General features: G+C 37.3%; 1 protein-coding gene across 4 annotated transcripts in view; it reads right to left on the bottom strand.

Moving 5' to 3' along the window:
• SNX14 (sorting nexin 14) overlaps nucleotides 1–20557 on the bottom strand; it is a 56656-nt gene that overhangs the window by 23683 nt on the left and 12416 nt on the right. For 2 of the 4 annotated variants that reach the window (XM_080614511.1, XM_080614513.1), the window contains exons 6-17: nucleotides 20202–20289; nucleotides 16021–16105; nucleotides 13654–13810; nucleotides 13362–13437; nucleotides 12467–12511; nucleotides 12292–12372; nucleotides 12029–12143; nucleotides 10497–10652; nucleotides 10082–10206; nucleotides 9400–9458; nucleotides 6021–6047; nucleotides 985–1117 (exon numbers count right to left, since the gene is read on the bottom strand). In XM_080614511.1, coding sequence (XP_080470637.1) covers nucleotides 985–1117; nucleotides 6021–6047; nucleotides 9400–9458; nucleotides 10082–10206; nucleotides 10497–10652; nucleotides 12029–12143; nucleotides 12292–12372; nucleotides 12467–12511; nucleotides 13362–13437; nucleotides 13654–13810; nucleotides 16021–16105; nucleotides 20202–20289 — 1147 coding nt within the window. Of the gene's footprint in view, nucleotides 1–984; nucleotides 1118–6020; nucleotides 6048–9399; nucleotides 9459–10081; nucleotides 10207–10496; nucleotides 10653–12028; nucleotides 12181–12291; nucleotides 12373–12466; nucleotides 12512–13361; nucleotides 13438–13653; nucleotides 13811–16020; nucleotides 16106–20201; nucleotides 20290–20557 lie in introns of those variants that run through there. The other 2 variants (XM_080614512.1, XM_080614514.1) reach the window with 2 other exon arrangements.

Raw genomic sequence — 20557 nt, 5'->3', positions numbered from 1 at the left:
TAACTCATTTTCATTAGAATCTTGCCTCAAAAAGAGAGATGTTTCAGCAACAAAAACTTAATTAACCAAGAAATTAATTGCAATATCTCCAGCTCCTTAAAGGCATGACTTCATGAAGATTAGTTATGCAGAAAATTGCCTTTTTTCTTCTCTTAAAGAAAAAAACCAAACCTATCTAGAGTTCTATATTGCTGAGTCCTTCCCACCCTCTTCTGAAAGTAAATAGGTGAATCATATAAACTCACAGTTACTATTTTATCTTTAAGCTGTGGAGAATGAGCTAGCAGTTAAGCAAGGTGATAAATGCTTAAACGTTTTGTTTGTTAGGAAGAAGTTCAAAAGGTAGAATTGGCAGACACACTGTAAAAAACACACAACTACTGATAGTTTCTGACCAATTCCTTCCTCTTCCCTTCTTAAAATTTTCCGTTTGTCCCCCATATGTGCTTCAGATACCAATGTCCTGTGAAATAATTCTGCCATTGGCTCTATTAATTGCCGTTTAGCATGAAAGAAAAACATTAGTTAAGGGAGACACCTGAAACAAATGGGACTATTTGGCTCATGGCTGTATCACCGCCCAACCTGACAGCAATTTCTCCACTACTTCAATTATGGTTTTAACGGTCTCGTAGCGAGCTTCAGATGAAGAGCTGAGCACACAGTCCTACAAATATGTTACTATCTAGAACTGTAAAATGGCATGGCAGGCTTTTAGAGAAAAAAATCATTGCTTACAAAAATGTCTGACACTTCTACTTTTAGTACTTCTCTGTACTAAAGCAATAAGCTCAGAGGCACAGTAATCAGGGATGTGGCCTTGGATTGTGAATGAATACAGGGAAAACAAGGCAACTTAATCAGAAGCCAGCACATAGAAACCCTGCACTGACATAAACAGCAGAAAAGGCAGAGACTCAGCATTTTCAAATAAGGAAAGAAACACAACAGAGACTTAAAGTCAAGCGTAAAGCTTTTACTCACGAAGTCATCTTCTCCTTCATTTAAGTTATAGTTAGGCAGCATAGCTCCTTCCATAGCAGAACTCTTGAATACACCTTTTATTTTGTTGCCTATTTTGCTGATTCCAAATGATTCTCCTCTCTTCTGTGTAGTCCTAGGATTACAGAAGCCGAAGTTCACTACACAAGGCGTATCACTACACAGCAGCTCAGCAGGCCATTGCGCATCATTTACAGATAGAGAAACAACTGTATAAACAAGTAGCCAATATATTTACAATTCCACTTAAATTGAAATTAATTTATGGCAAATTTTTCTCTGATTGATCAGTAAAATTTCTTGATTACATTTTTAAGAGATATGGGAATCCCATAGGCTTAACCATGAGCAAACATAACACTCTTATAATAGTATCCTAGTAATACAAGACATGAATAAACAATTACTTGTTTTGACAGCAGGAACCGTGGTATTGCTACAGGCATACACACCAAGAAGTTCACTGGTTCTGTTCTTTTCCATGTACGCATATTTAAATATTTATCCACTCTTGCCAAGTACTGTAAATGGTATACTCAGATGCCTTTTTGCTTTTTTTTTTTCTGCACAGAATTTTACAAGCATGTATCATTCAAGACAGATTTCAACTTCTAAACATTAGGGACAGACAAAAGGAATGTGCAAGGAGCAAGACTGAGCATGAGAGAAAACAGATGCAACTGAAAAATCCTGGCTTGAAGAGCCAGTTTGACTGAAAGATGAAGACTTTTTAAAGCCTTTCCACTTATGACAAAGCACCCGAAAAGAACAAGGTATGGAAAAAGAAAAATAATTGAGCGGAATGCAGTCCGCACTGAGAGAACAGATTTTACAGCATTCTTATGCCCTTACACAAGACCTGACACTGAAGATTATTTCTTACACAGAAATGCTAGTAGCTCCAGAAAGAAAAATGTTTCTGCTGAATATGGAATCAGTCTAAAGTTACATGTGGTGTCTCAATACAGTTGATAGGTGAGTTAAAAATCAACACAGTGAAATGCAGCAGCAAACACTCAACTTCATAGACTACTGAGATCGAAAGCACAATTTGTATTTTGGCAGAAAAAAAAAAAAAAAAATATATCCTAAGCGCTTCTTTTTCAGTTAAAATAAAAAAAGTTACTAACAACTAAACAGTAGTACCAATAGAACGGCAAGGACCAGCAGGTAAAGCATCTTCATCATTTATAAGACCGTGCGGACAACATCAACTGCTGAATCAAAATGTGCATGTTCATGTTTCTAACGATCTTCCTGTTTACAGTTTTACCCAGACTGTATACATGACGAAACTTGTGTAAATAATCCACTGTTCCCAAATCTTCTGCTTTTCCTGTCTCATATATTATCAGCTCCATCCAGACCAAACAGGCACCATCTATCTTATTTATCCCTGCTAAGTAAAACTAAGGTCGCTTGGCTGTTTGTAGTCTAAATCCATGTTTGAACAATTTTATTCAATTTTTAAACAACTGCTACACTTGACTGTGCTGTAATGAACTTTTCCATATTGAGGACCTGCCTGAATATTCACAGAATCATAGAATGGTTTAAGTTGGAAATGATCTTAAGACCATCTAGTTCCAACCCCCCTGCCATAGGCAGGGACGCCTCAACCTAGACCATGTTGCCAAATACTCTGCCCAGCCTGGCCCCGAACACTGCCAAGGATGGAGCATTTACCACCTCCCTGGGCAACCTCTTCCAGTGTCTCATCACCCTCTCAGTAAAGAATTTCCTTATATCTAACCTGAATTTCCCCTGTTTAAATTTAAACCCATTACCCCATGTCCTCTCACTACAGTCCCTGATGAAGCCCTCCTCTCTGGCATCCTTATAAGCCCCCTTTCAGATACTGGAAGGCTGCTATGAGGTCTCCACGCAGCCTTCTCTTCTCCAGGCTGAACAGCCCCAACTTTCTCAGCCTGTCTCCATACGGGAGGTGCTCCAGTCCCCTGATCATCCTCGTGGCCCTCCTCTGGACTTGTTCCAACAGTTCCATGTCCTTTTTATGTTGAGGACACCAGAACTGCACACAATACTCCCAAGTGAGGTCTCACGAGAGCAGAGTAGAGGGACAGGATCACCTCCTTCGACCTGCTGGTCACGCTCCTCTTGATGCAGCCCAGGATACGGTTGGCTTTCTGGGCTGTGAGCGCACACTGAAGCCGGCTCATGTTCATTTTCTCATCGACCAACGCCAAGTCCTTCTCTGCAGGGCTGCTCTGAATCTCTTCTCTGCCCAACCTGTAGCTGTGCCTGGGATTGCTCCAACCCAGGTGTAGGACCTTGCACTTGGCATGGTTAAACTTCATAAGGCTGGCATCAGCCCACCTCACAAGCGTATCAAGGTCCCTCTGGATGGCATCCCTTCCCTCCAGCGTATCAACCGAACCACACAGCTTGGTGTCATCGGCAAACTTGCTGACACAATCCCATTGCCCATGTTGTCAACAAACATATTGGATAAGACCAGTCCCAACACCGACCCCTGAGGGACACCACTTGTTAACTCTCTCCCTCCAGTTGGACATTGAGCCACTGATCAGAACTCTTTGTGTGTGGCCATCCAGCCAATTCTTTATCCACTGGGTGGTCCATCCATCAGATTCATGTCTCTCCAGTTTAGAGACAAAGATGTCTCTGAAGGATACTTTTCTAGAGCTTAAACACTGGGCTAGCAAAATACAAACCTTATTCAGACAAAACCAGACAGCTTTCCAAGTAGGTTAATACTTCAGACTTCCGGCTTGACTCTTGAAGAAGTTTTCATAATTCCTGTGAAAATTCCTGAATTCCGGTTCTTAAGGTTTTGACCAAATACATTAATCTGCACAAGCTCAAAGACATGGTAAGAGTACTCCAGGCTCAGATCAGTTATTTACTGAACTGATCATGCTGCAGCTGAAGGCAGAATACAGCTCTGACTCTAACTTCAGTACTGAAGTATATTGGGCCAGGACTCAATGTGAGAGCTAGAAACCACCCTTTCTTGACCCAATGCTGAGCCTAAAGATTACGCCTCATGCAACAGCAATCACTAAACTGGAACAGGTATAAAGTGACAAACAAGAATGGGATTCTCTTCACAGAAAGAGACAAACTCAGAACAAACACTGGTGAGTAAGAACAGACACATGCTGGACAACATATGGAGAGAAAAATAGGACTGGTTTGGCAAAAATCCTTACGCAAGTATGCAGAGCAAACCAGATTAGATAAGCATGAAAAAAAAAATATCTGTGGATGTTAACAGAGATAGACAACAGGGTGATCCAAATTTTAAGAAGCTGAACAAGAAAAAACAATATATACAGAAAAAGGTATCAAGATGAAAATCTAATACAGTCACTGGCTAAGTAGAAATGGGAGAAAGAACTTCAGGCTAGGTAGAAGGGAAGAGATGGGAGTAGGACATGGTCAGGTTCATGGCATGAGGGAAGAAAGAGGAGAGGAGGTGGCCAGTTTAGAAAAGAGACCAAGTCTTTCCAAGACCTGTCAACTGCTACTGTCAACAAAGATATATACAAAACTCATATCACACTCCTTCTAGTGCTGATCCAAGTAACAGCATTATTAGACCATAATTCTGCAGTTGCTTTCTTGGCAGGGCCCTGAGTGGATAGTCTACAGGCTACAGTATTCCTGATCAATGATGTAACAAGAGGTTGGAATACTTGGGTTTTTATTTTTAAACACTTCAGAAGTCACACATACTTGTCATTAAAAAAATTACAATTGTTGTTCACTCTATGGCTGGGAATTACAGAACAAGGATTGCATTAGTGCCACTATCTACTGTGGCATTCTTTAATTGTGGAAGGTTGCGAAATAATTTTCCCCCAGTATCCCTGCCTCATTCAGTTCACTGAACAGTCCTTTGCACGTGATCAGCCAGGGCTATGCAGCTCAAGAATGCTGTGGCGAACCTCTGTGGGTCAAAAAGTTGCTAGATGAGTTGTATGTATCAGACAAGCTAGATATTTACATGCATGTGAAGCTGGAGTGCCATTTTCTTTTTGCTAAAACTCCTATACCAAATTAGGAGAAATGCTGAGGGAAGAGAGCTGCACTTAAAAAAAAAAAAGGAAAAGAAAAATCAATGAACTGCACTTGCATCTCAAGTACTGCTTCTATTGCTCAACAATCTTGCAAGTTATAACTCAATACTCTGAACTGGCACACAAAAGATAAAAAATGTCTCTATACCTTGATTCCTGACCTGAAAACTGAGGTTGATAAATTTCCCTCAAAACTCAAGAATGCTATGAGTAATACACATAATACTGATGCTCTAATAAATTCTAAGGAAAAACCCATAACGAAAACATTGTTTTCTGAGTTTGGACAACGTGTCTTTAAAGAAGCATGAATAATGATAAAAGAAACCACTGAACAGCTATTAAGACATTGATGAGTGATCACAGACTACCCATAACATATTATGAAAAAATAGTGTAAATTGAAATCAAACTTGCAACAGTCACGAGAACAGCTGCAGAGAGAACTAATTTGGGGGATTGCTGGTTTTGAGTGCTTGGAAATATTCACAGAATGTTTGTATTTGCATGTAATGTTAAGCAATGAACACCCTAGATACAGCTGTGCAACAAGCAGTTAAGTGCATAAAACCTCAAACAGTATCTGGAAGCGTGACATGGTGTAAAGGAAATTTTGGAGGAGTTAGCCATCTTGGGGAAAAGTAAAAAAAGCTTCAAGTTACGCAAATACATTCCAAAGCTAACAACAACAGACAAATTGTTAACAGCAAACAGTATTAATACATTGCAAACTTGTGAAATTAGTAATCAAGCAATTTCTAACTACTTGTGAAGAGGACATGGGGAGTAAATCTTATTGTGGAGAACAATGCAGTTTAGTCCAGAGAAGACATTCAGATGTGTTTTTACAAATAAAATGGACAGGTAATTAATGTTGTAAAGGCTGTGTGATGCAGTCATGATAGATGCAGCATAACTAACACACAACATTTATTGAGTGTTAGATTGACTTACCGGAAGTCATCCAAACTCAGGCTACTTCTGCAACAACAGGTACATAAATTACCTCAGAGCCCAGGAGAAAATAAAGTTAAAGAAAAAAAATCAAATTTGACAGACCTATCCTAACAAAACTGAATAGGCTTCAACCATCACTACAGATTAGTAAAAAACATGGTACAATGAGGAGCTCCTGACCTAAATCCTAATGAAGTGCAAAGTGAACGGTACCTGCACATTTCACCACCGCAATCATGGCCTTTGAATTCAAAAATCACCATTACTGGACATGTTCAGTTCTTCACTGACATTCAGCACAAGTCGCTATGATTTTATAGAGAATAGCTTTCATTGATAAAGTTACCTGTAGTACCAAACAGGCAGCTTTTTCTATAAACTATTTTCGGAAGTCATGTAGGAATCTAGTTCACTCAGCCAATACAAAGAAAAGGCTGGGAAAATATTTTATGTAATACCACCACCCCCTATATTAGATATAGTAAAACCCACTGTTAAAATATCTTTTTCCATTATTATTTCGCAGCTTTAAAGAACTGTCATGTATTTTTGACATTCTACATAACCTGGTACACAGAACTAATGCCTCAGCCATCAACTGAGTAATTCCAACCAAGATTTTAAATGGATTAACCATAAACACAGTCACCACACCCATGATTTTAATTGACTGGAGCTGCTGCATTTGGGATAAACTGATATGAGATTAATATATTCAAATTTTAGATTTTGTTTTACAAGAGGAACTAATTCTAAGGCATCTTTAGTCATGTTAACTGTGAAACTGGAAACATAACCTACCAAGTTGGAACTGATGGTGACAATCAATCAATTACATTGTGCACTTTGTCCTTTACTTGTTTGAATTTTATTATTATCCCAATGATGACAAATGAGGATGCATCTATTTCTATATGTGGTCACGATGTGTAGTAAAAAAAGGCAGATATACAGCCATCCAGAAATCTAAGAGTTGGTATATAATGGCTTTTTTGTTTTGTTAGACTTCCAATACAGATTACCTTTAAGTAATGTAGTAATGTATTATAAATACATAAATAAAAGAGACAGAGAGGGAATTCTTGTCCTCTCTTCCGCACACCCAAAATTAATTCACCAGAATTGGAATTTAAAACATCAGCTTTTACTGGCCACACACATAAAACATGAGGTGGAAAATACCAGTTATGGAGTTAAACTGTTGACAGCCACAGCTAGCTATCAAGCTCCCAGAATATCCTCAATGTGGCTTCTTCACACTCCAGAAATACTTGGGACTTCTCATGTCCCTTGGGAGCTTTCATAGCACATTATTCATCCTATCTGTACACAAAATGCTACAATTATTTTGCACAGTTCAAAGTGATGCAAATGAGAAATTACACGGAGATAGTCACTTCTTCCCTACCTTCCCGCTTGCAACTGCTCTGTAATTTTCTTGTCTTGCAGCAAATGAAATCTTTCAACAGATTACCCACATAAACATTCCACTGGGATTTTATATCTACTACTTGATCTGACTTTTTAACCAGCAGTTAGACTCCCAGTTCCCCTACCAAAGTATCAAACTCTTTTCATAAAATTTCTATATAATCTCTAATGCTAGACTAGGGAAGGCAGGATGAGGTATGTGCATATGGATAGCATCTGGAGTAATTCCATAAATAATTTCTTTTTTTTTTTTTCCCCCTTGGCAGTGACTCTGTACCACATTCTGCTGAGGGAAACACCAAAGCAACAGACAAACAGGCAAATTGCTTGCCTATGACCTCAGACAGGAGGTCTGTTTCATGGAAATAATCACTGAGGCACCACTTCAGGAACATACAGTATCTCGTATCATAAGCCAGCATATATACTCAGGGCATTCAAATTGCTCTAAAACGTAAACCAGATACATTATCAAAATCTGGTTATTCTGTAGCCACCAGAGATGTATTTCAAAAACTCCAGGTAGAGACCGCCTATAATTTCACTCTTTCTGGTTTGGAAAGCAAAGCACCAGGGAGGAAGCCTTTATCTTTTCATACTTTAACCAGATTTAAGAAGTGTATGACAGGATACTTTCAACCCTTGACATGAATAGCTTGGGGAAAGGTACCAGAAGGCAGATTTAAAGGTCTGGATGAAACTCTGTAGCCATCTTCAACAGAAGCTGGAGTGTGTTTTAAGGTCACCATTCCTAATGGACTATCACAGAGGGAAAAAAATGCAGTTTGGTCTAGCTGCCTTCTATGCCTCTTTGCTAAGAAACAAGCTGTCAGCACCAAACTGACCAAAACCTGACTCCTGGATCTACAAAAGCTATAAAGACCACATAGTAGGTATCACCCATGGAGATACATTAAAGAGAATGATCATGTAGCTTTTGAAGAATGTTAGCAGGGGAGAAAGGGATCTCACAATAACACGCCTCATAGGAGGCTGCAAATCAAGAGGGCTGCTGCTGCTCCCTAATGAACACAGAAAAAGTTAAATAAATTGCTGTTACTCCTCTAGAAGAGCAATCTAAGATGATAAACATCAGCATTTTCTAAGTACTGTGGATCTTATTTGATATCAAGAAAAAAAAGCCTATCCAAATTAAAGACTTTCGTAATGAAGTTTTCCTTCTTTTGGCTAGACCATATGAGCAACTCAGTTGGGCTAAGTCTGACTGAGCCATCCAGCACAAGAGGAAAGACAAGAAATTATGAGATCTCAAGCTTACTCAACCCAACCCCACAGTGGAAGATCACCCATCCATACCATAGGAGATGATTCTCTACAGGCCTCAAGGAACCTGAAAAGTGGTCTGCAAGTACACAGCCCAAATCCAGAAACAAAGCTTCTGACACTATACTTCTGCAATGAATGGGGGAAGCTGGGGGACAGAAAACACACTTGACAGACAATCCTCCTTGTCACAAAAGGAGATTCCCATTGCATGACCAGGTTGGTTAGATGCAGGGTACACTGTACATATCCCCATAAAACCCAAAATCCAAGATCATCCAGCTCTGCACCAACAAAATGGTATTATACATATATAAAGTCAATTAAATCACCACTTTATTTCCATGTTATCTTACTCTCAATGTACATTTGTTTTCCCCTCCCCTCTTCAAATGTTGAGGTCTTAATCACATTTTAAGTTCTTTAATGTAAAACACTTCAAAGTGAAGAGACATCTTGTGTAATAATGCTTGTTCCTTCAGTATTTAAATTTGCCCACTTAAAAATTAAGTCAGAGCTAAAAATTTAGTCAAATTGGTATCAGGCAGTAACAAAATTCCTATGGTTTAGTATTTTGATACTTTTAACTAAAAACAAAAAAAGTATTTTGATACTTTAAACTAAAAACCAAAAAACTACTTAAAGATTCTACCATACCCACCTGTTGAACTTTGAATTGCGTGTTGGTGACTCTGCTCCCCTTAAAAGATGTCTGAAGTACTACAAAAGCAAATAAGGTATCAAAGAAAACACCAGACTAACTGAGGCAAGGGCTACTATGAAATAACATAGCAAAATTCAGGAAACAAAAACAGAAGTAAAAAGTCAGCTGACCATAATCTAGCAGTTAGAATATTCATCTGAAAAAGGACATGCCAAATCCGCAATACGTGCTCCCAGAACTATTTATTTTACTTTACACAGTCTTGGGATTAAAAAATTAACATGAAAACAGAAATAAAAATAAAATTAAGCAACAAAATCCATGTCTCCTCCCCATTAGAAAAATCAAGCATTTGAAGCATTTTAACTATTACGGGAAAAATTACCATCAATACTAATTTTCAGCAATACACTTTATTAAGAAGAAAGACAAGTACCTATTGCTAAGACACATCAATATATTCTGCTCAAATAAATGTGAGAAGTTTAACATTGGACCTGATTTACACACACAAATTCAGACTCACCCCTCTGTTTCAAGTGTTTCCTATTAGAAGGCTTTAGGCAGCTATCAGTGTGGGGAATTTTATTTTTTAACTTTCAACCACAGAACAATCATAGATGATGAGTAAATTGCTTTGAATGACTTTAAGACTACTCTTCAAACCTTTTGCGCTTACCTCATCACTGTGACAGAACATAGGAGTGAAAACATTCTCAAGTAGAGAAAGTACATGCTCATAAGCTTCAAAAAGACATCTCATAGTTTGAAGTTTCACAACATCCATATATGGGCCCTCAGCAACTATAAAAAAAAAAAAATCACAAACATAAATAAATATATCTATATATAGGCAGATGAAGTTTGATTTTTATCTGGTCTGAGTTGTGATTATTTTGCAAGCTACTATAAGTCTGACAAAACAGAAATAAACTGACAAAACAAGGACTAAGCACAACATAGCAAGTGGCCAACAATTTTTAAAACAATGACAAATGTAAAGATTAATCCATCTAAATATGACCAATCTTCACTTTAGTTCAGCTTGCTGTTTAAATTCCAGAGTAAATTATTCCTTTCAAATTCAAACTTACTTCTTTGAATCTCTTCCACAATAAAAGGGTCAAATCTAATTTTGTCAATGCTTTCATCCAAACAGTAAGTTTTGTAAATTTTCTGTACTTCCCCATGAAGAGACATCTTTTCAGTATCTGATAGTTCTGGTTGCAAAATTCGGTCATTGAATTCCTCTGAGAAGTAAAGGAAATAAAATGCATTTGTATATCAACTTGGCAAACAAACAGCATCTTGAAGCAACCTATAACCTGTAACAATTACTATTTTATAAATAGTAATTTGTAAAACTTTAAAATTAATAGAAACATAAGACATCTCAACATCATGTAATAAGGCAACTGCCTTCTTATTAACCATAATTCAGATTTGTTAATAAAATTATTACTAAAAATATATTGCAATTAAAACTAATTATTCCTTACCACAGTAAGGATAAATCCATGAAATTGTTCCTGGCATAAGAATGAATTGGAAGAATGATTTTTTTTTTCTTCCTAAATTGCCAAATCGCAAGTTGCAGTTTTCTTTTAGCATGATTTCCAGTTCACGCTAAACACACAGAGCCCCAGTAGCCCATTATATAAGTCATATGCTCTACAGAACTCCAGAAAGGGCAGGTTAGAACCCCCTGCAGGTACCACCAGCACTGGACAGGTAACCAACTGCTTTGTCAGATTTATAGTGAGGAGATGAGCTTTTCGGATGAAAAGCCAGCATGTTTGGAACGATTATGAGCACATAAGGAGCACAGAGACTATTTACAATTCTGTTATATAATCACTAGTGATTCATGCAATATTTTAGGAGAAAGTCTAACAATTTCACATCTTCTTGTTTCATGCATGGGCTTGGAATATGAAGACACACCCATTATTTCCCATGCAACATGGAAATACTTGTTTATTAAAAACAAAACATAACATTATTTTGCTAGAGTCAGTAATTAGCTACTAGTTGACCAAAAAAACTTGAAATGAACCACTCTAACTTACACAAACTTCACAGAAAAACTTATGATTGGAAAGTAGGCGGCTTTTCAAACAACACGTGTGTAAAGGTAAAATTAAATGCATGCTTCGTAACCAAGGTATGGGTTACTGAATAGAAGGTTTCAAGACCTCCAGTGTTCCCGTTATGTTTCTGTTATTTACAGAAATCAGAATTTTAGAGCTAAAAGAACGTGAGAAACTTTTAATGATAAACAAGCAATTTAGAAATACTTCAGCGACCATGTATAAAAAAAAGGCAGCTGTACTTTGTTTCTATGGCCAAAACTTTTTTCGTCTAAGAACATTCTATTTTAAAACATACAACTTTTAATCAATAAACAGAAATACAATTAAGATCTACAGTCCCCACCAGCGTTAACGTCAAGATTACCATTACCAAGGATCAGGGCATAGTGAAGTAAGCGAACAGAAGTTCTGAAAGGTAATCTCTTGCTTAATAATGCTGTCTAGTTCTGAGACTGAATATTCACTTGAACTTGCAAATTCTTAAATCTTTTAAAGAACATCAAATACACCTCAGCACACATATGCAATCTTACCTACAGTCAGGCAGAACTGCAGCACGTGGACTGCCCCTTCCTGTTTCAGAAAGTTCATAAACCGAAATAAAAGGTCTTGTTGATCTCTGATCTCCTTTAGCTCCAGTTTCAGTACCTTAGTAGGTTAAGAATGCAGTCAGCCAGTTTTCGAACTTTCAGTGAGTACATAAATAATGCAAAAAGTTGAAGGTAAACCAAAAACAGCAGGTAAAGTAAAACACTTATTCAAAACAGGAAAGGAAATAAATGTTGCCTTTGCTTACAGATGGTTTTTTATTTCTTGGCTCTGCAAATTTCTGAAGGAAAGGAACCAATGAAGAAGTGGGTTCAGTTGCTTTCTCAGGCTGCAGGAAACAAATTGACAAAAAGACAACTGGGTAAGAAAGCTTCCTAAACGGATGAACAGATTACTACTGCTTTAATTTTGTCCATACTCACTGGACTATCATCAATGAAGATCAGCAGCAAATGGTTGACTGTGTCCTGCAGGAAAGCACAATTAAAAAAAAAAAAAACACCAATATTAAACTCGATAAATTAGATCAAAATTATTTCACTACGTTATGCCCAAGTTCAAACCTGTGAGTATATAAATACTTAAAAAAAAACCCCAAAGCCTGGGAACACGTTTTGAGAATTGACTTTCAACAGTCTCTTCAAATATTTGCATCTGAGGGAATTTCTGAAGAGATCTGCATAGAATGTTCTTAACCCAGTGGAAGAAAGCTTTACGAGGTATTTTTACTGTTAGTGCAGATCTCATGAACTACTAATACTTCCACAGCTACACTACTTTCTACTCGCAGCTAAGTGATACCTTCGTAAGTATTGCAATTTTGCCTATTAAAATACATGCATAAATAAAATCAAAGATGGCAGTATCTCATCTCCAGAAAAAAATGCCCTCTTATTTGCAGAACTAAGGACGAAAGAAATTATTTCAATACAGCTGCAAAAAAAAGGCTGGTTTACTCAGAATGGTATAAAAATACATTCAGCTAGAGTTCAGGTAATTGGGCCTTTGTTTAAATGTAGCTACAGCAATTTGAAAGTGCTTAAACTAGCACAGCATTCTCCCATCTTACAGGAATTGTAGTCTTTCATTAAACATACATTCTTAAGACACCATGCCAATACTGTATTTTAGTCAGTTCAGTTAGTTAAGCACTGAAACCAGCTGTCATGAACAAACAGAAACACTGGCCACATGAATTTTTTCTTTTACACAATCAAAATGCGCAGCAAGTCAGTCATTGTGCATCATTTGTTTTACCACAACATATGCAGTAGGAAAACAGTAATATTAAATTATTCCTATGCTCCAAAGTCTTACAGGATCAGCTAAGAAATCCATTGAGGGAAGGAAAACAGAACCAGGCAGAATCTCTCTTATCAGAAGAGCCAGGGATCTAAAAAGGGAAAAAAAGGAAAAAAAAAAAAAAAAAAAAAAAAAGAGGATTTAACAATTCCTTAAAACATGCTACTTTTAAGACCAATCAAAAAGCTTAGAAGCAAAGGGATAACAAGGGATGAGGAGCATGACTTCGGAGTTCATTCTTTCACTCCCCAAAACTATGACATTACGCATACACTTTAAAGAATACAATTCTAAATAACTTCCGCACCTGCATTCTGTTGACTTTGGGGGCAAAATATAAGGAAACAGAAGTTCAGTAAGTTTTCTTAAGTAGTGAAGTTCATCTCTTCGGCTTCTCAAAGCAACATGGAGTTCTGGTCCATATTCTTCTAAAGCAGCCTGCTGCAGAAATTCTGCATTTTTTACTGCAAGTAAAAACCAGCATTAGTGTTCTTTCAGCTTTTTCTTGTTATGAATAGGAGGCAACTGCTTTTCATTTGAGCTAAAAAGTTAGTACTCCTAGTACATATACAACTGCCAAAGGGATACAATGTTGAAACTTTACAAAAGAACCTGGGCTTAGACCTTGAAGCCCTGCTAACTAGAAATAAAACTACACAGTGAAATAAGAATTCCTAGACCAAACAACTGCATTTTCCAGAATGTTTTCTCATTTATAATTGAGGAACTCAACATCTTGATTCTTCTAAAAGACTTCATTGCCCAAAGTCTGCCTCTGCTTGCTTTTTCTTGACTTTCTTCACAGTCTCCCATTTATTGGGCTTCTACCTACTGACTTGCCTACAACACAGTTTGAAATCAACTTAGACTTCTATTCAATCCTGTTAAACGTTTCCTGCTTCTGTAAACAGAACACAGCCTAAACACAGCATAAATCAAACCAGAACCAGCATGCTGATCTGAAAGAGTGCTCCCTCTTACGAACAGCTGTATGGAGCTGAAAGAATACCTCCTTTATCAGATTAAAAAAAAAATGCATATTAAACCCAACAATGTTATATTCTTTCAAATCATTTCCAAAGGCAAGAACTGAACTGTAATAAATCACATCCAGCTGCACTGGCAATCAGCACAGCTTTGTGCCAAGAACCACACTAGGCACAGGTCAGGTGCAGAATACATACCTGTTACCTAGAAGGTTAAAGCCTGTTTCCAGCATACTGAATTTAGCACAGAAGCCTGCAAGCTTGTCCTTCACAACCAAGAACCACAAATAGTACCAGCTGATATGGTGGATACAGGAATGTATACTGCCTGATAAATCTGCCTAGCTGGTATTAAAAGCAGAGGAGGAATATGCTCTCTGGCAAAGACAGGTAATGAAATAAATCATGTAGGTACCTGCGCAAATAGTCAGGAATTACTAGAAGACATAAGAGTAAGAAGAGCAGGAAAAAAGGAAATGCTCCCTAAAGCAATCATTTGAAAAGGATTTTGAAAAACAGAAAAACCTAGATCAACTAGCAAACAAAGCACAGTCTGAAAGCTGCCTCTGAACCATGCATTACGTTGGCTGCTTTAGCAATGTTTACTAGAAAGCACTACTAAAAGACATTTTCAGCTGCTACTTCACATTTGTGCCCTCAGAGAACAAGTCTTTTCCTTTAAAATACTGAAGAAAATGGATACATTTTCAATGATGTACATTTAAAGTACAGTTCTCTGCTGCTAAAGAAAAGCGTTTCCAACTCCTTAGCAGAAATCAAAGGAAATACAAAACTTGGCACAAACAGTGCTGCAAGATAATCTAGTATCTTGAAATTGCTGTGCTACAGAAGACATCTAATGTGATCAGACTATGTCTCGTTATTCATGAGATTCATTACCTGCTACTCACAGGACCAATGGCATATATTTATGGACACCAAGCAAGCACTTTGAGGGAAGGGAGGAAAGTTCATGACTTCAGTTAAAGTAAACATCTATGCTTACAAGTTGAATGAAACCACATTTAGTAGATACAGCACTGTGGAACACAGCCAGTGGAAAAAAAAAGAATAAAGATAACTATTTTCCTACAGCAAGTGTTCTATTTTCTAAATATTCCTTCAATGTGCAGTTTTAACATAATTTTTACATTCGGCTTGTGAAGATATTTTTATGTGGATAATAATGAAATATGCTACTGATCTAAGTCTCTCCATGGCTTGTAAACATAAACCTAACTTTTCAACATACTGAACAACTCCACCAACTGTTCATGTTAGCGTGAAGATGTGAAATCATTCTAGCTATAAGAGTTACAATACACTACAAATCCTTTCATCTACAATTGCTCACCTGGAATACAGAGGAAAAACTTTAAGAAGCATTGCCAAATGATCTCACAGTTGCTCTGAACAGACAAAAACCACATGCCCGTTTACTATACAGAGAAAGAAATTTAGCATTTTTAATATGGGGAAATGAAAATCAGTAACTTGGAGACTGTGAGTACTGTAACTTTTTCTCTATTTGTCATTGCAACCTCCAGATGAAAAAGCAAAAGGATGACTCTGTTTTTGTAAAGGGAAGGCCATGAGAATGAAGAGTTAGCAAATACAATAACAAATATACATAAAGAAACATTTATACTTGCCCTTTGAAAACGCAGCATATGAAGTCTTTACATTACCTTTCTGCCTGGCCTTGGCTATCACTTCGATGTGTTTCATTGCTGCCTTGAGCATTTTCTTTGTTACAACAGTTGGAATATCCACCTAAAGAATAGTTTTAAAATAAAACAAGAATTGTTTTAGGTTGCTTTTTTTTATTTATTACAGCCAAGTACCAAATATATTAATTTGCTAATATATGTCTCCACTACAACCATAAAATACACCCTTAAGAAACAACCCATTAATTCTCTAGATGATCTGACGCTCATTGTGGTCAAAGCATGTAACATCATTTAGAACTAAATGCCATAAACAATACTGTTAGAACACTTATTGCCAATTTGTTTCCATTAGGATTCTCCCATTGCAATAATTTTGTAATGCAGCTTGATTTCCAAGTCACAGTATATGAAACCTAGTTCTACATGAAGATTTGACCACCAACAAAAGCAAGTTAACTATGCTGTGCTTCTTGTACTTGTGTACTTTAACCCTCAATCATGTCCACAAGGACTAAAAGCAAAGTGAAACCCTCTTCTCTTTATGTATCCAGAAAAAATGTCACAGCTCAGGTGATGGCAGAACCAAAAGAAAAGTCTGAGTTTCTTAGTCAAAACAACTGTTAGCTCCAACAACCATACCATATGATCCTAAACTGAATAAAAAGCACATATTTAATCAAGGACCGTATTAACAGAGTCCTGAATTTCTGCTTGCCTATGAAAACGAAAGGAGAATTACAGAACAATTCAGGCACAAATGGACCTCATGATGTCTTAGCCCAACATCCTCTGTAAAAGCAAGCTCGAATTAAGGTGTGCAGGGCTGTACACACCCCCATGTTGACAGTAACCTCCTCGCAGGTTAAATGCTCTAGTCCCAACCATCTCAGTGGTCCCTTGGTTGAACTTGCTCCACCCTACCGATGTCTCTGTTGTAATGGGGAGCCCAAAACTGGATACAGTATCCTAGATGCTGCCTAAAAAGTATGAAATTAAGACAGACAATCACTTTCCTTGATCAATTGGCTCTGCTCCCATTCATACAGCCCAGGATGCTGTTGGCATTCTTTGGCACCAGTACACACTGCTGGCTCATATTCAGCTTAATGTCTACCACAGGACCAGGCTCTTTGCAGCACAGCTTCTCTCCACAGCCAGTCAGTCCCTGACTGTCATTAAGTGACAACCTGTACAGTTTCAAAGGATTCTTTTTTATTAGCTTCAGCAGTTTCCACAGAAGCTTACCTGGAAACTGATTTGTACTTGGCATGCCCTTTATTTTAAGCAAGAGCAAAAGATGTTTCAGAGAAGAAATACACAGTTGCATGTGTTCAAAACTTAAGACCTAAGAACAAGTTTCTTTCCTATACAGTCTGTCCCTCCTCAATACTAAGTCAAATAATGACCCTAAGTAATGGAACAGAAGTGTGAAAGTGCTTCTTGTCAGACAAAGAAAGAGACAGTGTTAATTGCAAAGGTCACCAGAGCCAAGAGAAAAGTTGAGCTTTTATGCATTCATACAAGAAAACTAACATGTATTCCTGCACACTCCCCTGTAATATCTGAGGTGCACAGCTATGACATAATCTGGCCAGCCCAAACAAGCTAGTATAATTGACTAGAACTGCCTAAAAGCAGCTAGCTAAATTAAGGTCAACTGCTTTTTACAAGAAAAAGTCAAGCTCCTGCTCATCAATGGAGAACTCTGTCCTTTGGGACTCGCATTTGAACAGGAATTTCTATAAACCCAGAGTTTAGGAACAGAAGACTGTTTATTCCTGCAGAGGTAAGCGAAAGAACACAGCAAACAAATTATCACAAACACAACAGTAGGCACTATCAACTTTTGACAAAAATTTCAACCAGATACAGGGCTACCTACAGCACACCATACAAAGGGAAATGCTTCACTTTCCCTTCAAAAGCCATAACTAACCAGAAATGGCCACAATAGGAAAAATCCAGACTCTGAGAGAAGTATTTCAGCATATACTGAAGAGCTGACTGGCCTAAAGCACTTGTTTGTTCAACAACCCTGCTCCAAAACACTCACCTAGGCAGACTTAAACAGAAAATAAAGGAATTCTCCTTACTTAAGTATGTTGTAATTTTAAGTCTTAATTCAAACGTACAAGACTTTTTGGCAAGAAAGTATAGATATAGCCTAAAAAAGGATAAAAAGAGTCTGTTTTTTTCTTACACATTCCCAGATTTAAAATATTTATCTTTATTAGCTAGAACTATTGCTTTCAAGCATTTAGTAATAAATCCAAACCAAAGTACAGCTGTTTGGCAAAGGTATAAGAATATTTTATTTTGCAATTGGTGATTAATTTCTCCTCAAATGAGGTTATAAGAGACACTGTATCAGAGCTGAAAGGTTATAAAACACTCTGTCACAACCTTTTTCAGCTAACAATTAAAGCTTTAAACTGGGATTCCTAAAATGACAAGAAGTTAGCATTTTATTTACAACTTGCATATGAACTCTGGTTTCTACACACAACATTTTCAGTAGTATATGGATCACAGACGCTACCTGAGCCTGTTTGAATCTGTATGTGGGTATGTGCACACACAGAGAAACACTTGTTCAGCAGAAAAAAAAGGGTATGAGCTGAAAACAAGAGCATAAGACCAGACACCATGCAGGGCTGAGCATGCCAAGTTTCAACTGTGTTCCAAACAAAGTTACTATGAGTATCTTTTCACCTGAACTATTAGTACCACTTCACACAAAAAGACAAAATAAATTACTCCACAGGATGTATACAAAGAAATCTAAACATTTGTAAAGAGAAATTAATTTCTGTGATAATCTTTATTTTGTAGTACCCCGACAGTGCATAATACTTATACACTCCTTGAGTTTTTGTTGCACATACTGTCTGCCCAGACAAAGAGAATTTAAAATATTGCATTTAATTCATTATTGTCAAAAGCAGATGTGGTAAATTAACACTCTACTTAAAAATGCTATAGCTGATCTGAGATAACATGATTAATACCTTATTACATGATCAATAGAGGAGACATCATCATTTTCAGAATAAACCATGGATCTACGAACAATGCAACTAACACCTACATGTATTACAACTCCAAATGAAACTTTTAAGAGCTTGCTCTAGATTTTCACTTTGAAAGAATTACTTCACTTTCACACCTCTATATAATGTCTGTGGTACATGGACACTTCCTAATCTTCCCCCGTGTTCACTTTAAAAAGCAACATGCTTGAGTTAGAGTAAACAAGAAAGTCATCTGGATTTGATATATAACAAGGACAGAATCAGGCTATTAATCACTCACGACAGAGTACATGTACAGCTTGTAGTTCAGGAAATATTGCTGTTACTAAGGAAGAGAAAAAAGACACACATTTATGGCAGTTGCTCCAACAGAGGAGTAAGCACTGAATAAATCTGGAAACTGAGTTAGCAACTCTTCCTGCTTAGAACAGACAGAAAGTTAGAAGCAGTTCCTATAAAACAGGCTTGAAGCACTTTACCAGAAAAGGGAATACATGTGCTAATCTCTTAAACACAGGGAATAAAAAATTTGAATGTTTAATCTTCAGAATGTTTCTTAAGAACTACATTAATGCAAGAACCATACCTGGTTTAAATCCTGTAGTAAGCTAGTCACTTAATGGAAGTCTATTCTTTATAAACAATTTAAGGACCTTGTCTGCATTTAAAGAAGTCAAGCAAGCTGAAGTTATGAGACAGGTACACTGCTGTTTTCTAGTAGCTCTTTTTCAGTAATTCTCAAAATCATTTCCACTTGTATTAAGTCACTAAATCATCCCAAGGTTTAATAATGCCTTGCACTGGTGTGAAATCCATCTGCAAGAATCACAGAATGGTTTGAGTTGCAAGGGACCTTCAAAGACCACCTAGTCCAACCCCCTGCTGTGGGCAGGGACATCTTTCACTAGATCAGGTTGCTCAAAGCCATGTCCAACCAGGCGTTGAACATTTCCACTGATGAATCTTCAAAGATGTTTTATAACCAGGAATAAGCTCATGGAGGAGGCAAAAGACACTTCAAAGAAGAAATTTAGATAGAAACTGCCTATGCTCTCTGTAAGACTGACTTTGGAATTACCATTTAAAAAAATAAAGAACTTGCTACAAATGGGTATCAGTTATTTCTGGTGGAAAACCAGCATTAATACCTTTAAGTCACCTTACCTTGTGAATTCTCCTAACCAATACAGATGCAAAAAACCGCAATGTGCCTCTCAGTTCATCCACTGACGATTCATCATCAGTAATATTTCTGCAGTGTTGCAAAGCATGTCATGTAAGGAAACAGAATAAAATACATTACGTTAATTCAACCCACAATACATTTGGCACTACTGAAAACTGAAATGAAAACATTCAACAGTGACAGTTCAACTGGCATTAACTGAAATGGAAGCTACCAAGTGTGGTCAGAGAGTAAAAAGTCCTCTATTCAAGTACAACACACAGCATTCCTAGTATGTTTGTGCACAGAACAATGGCATAAGAAATATGTCAGTAAATTGAAATTATATACCAAT

Source organism: Psittacula echo, assembly GCF_963264785.1.
Source record: "Psittacula echo genome assembly, chromosome: 4".
In the NCBI taxonomy this organism is placed as follows: domain Eukaryota; kingdom Metazoa; phylum Chordata; class Aves; order Psittaciformes; family Psittacidae; genus Psittacula; species Psittacula echo.
The sequence above is the reverse complement of the archived record's forward strand: the minus strand, read 5'-3'. Positions and strand labels throughout refer to the sequence as shown.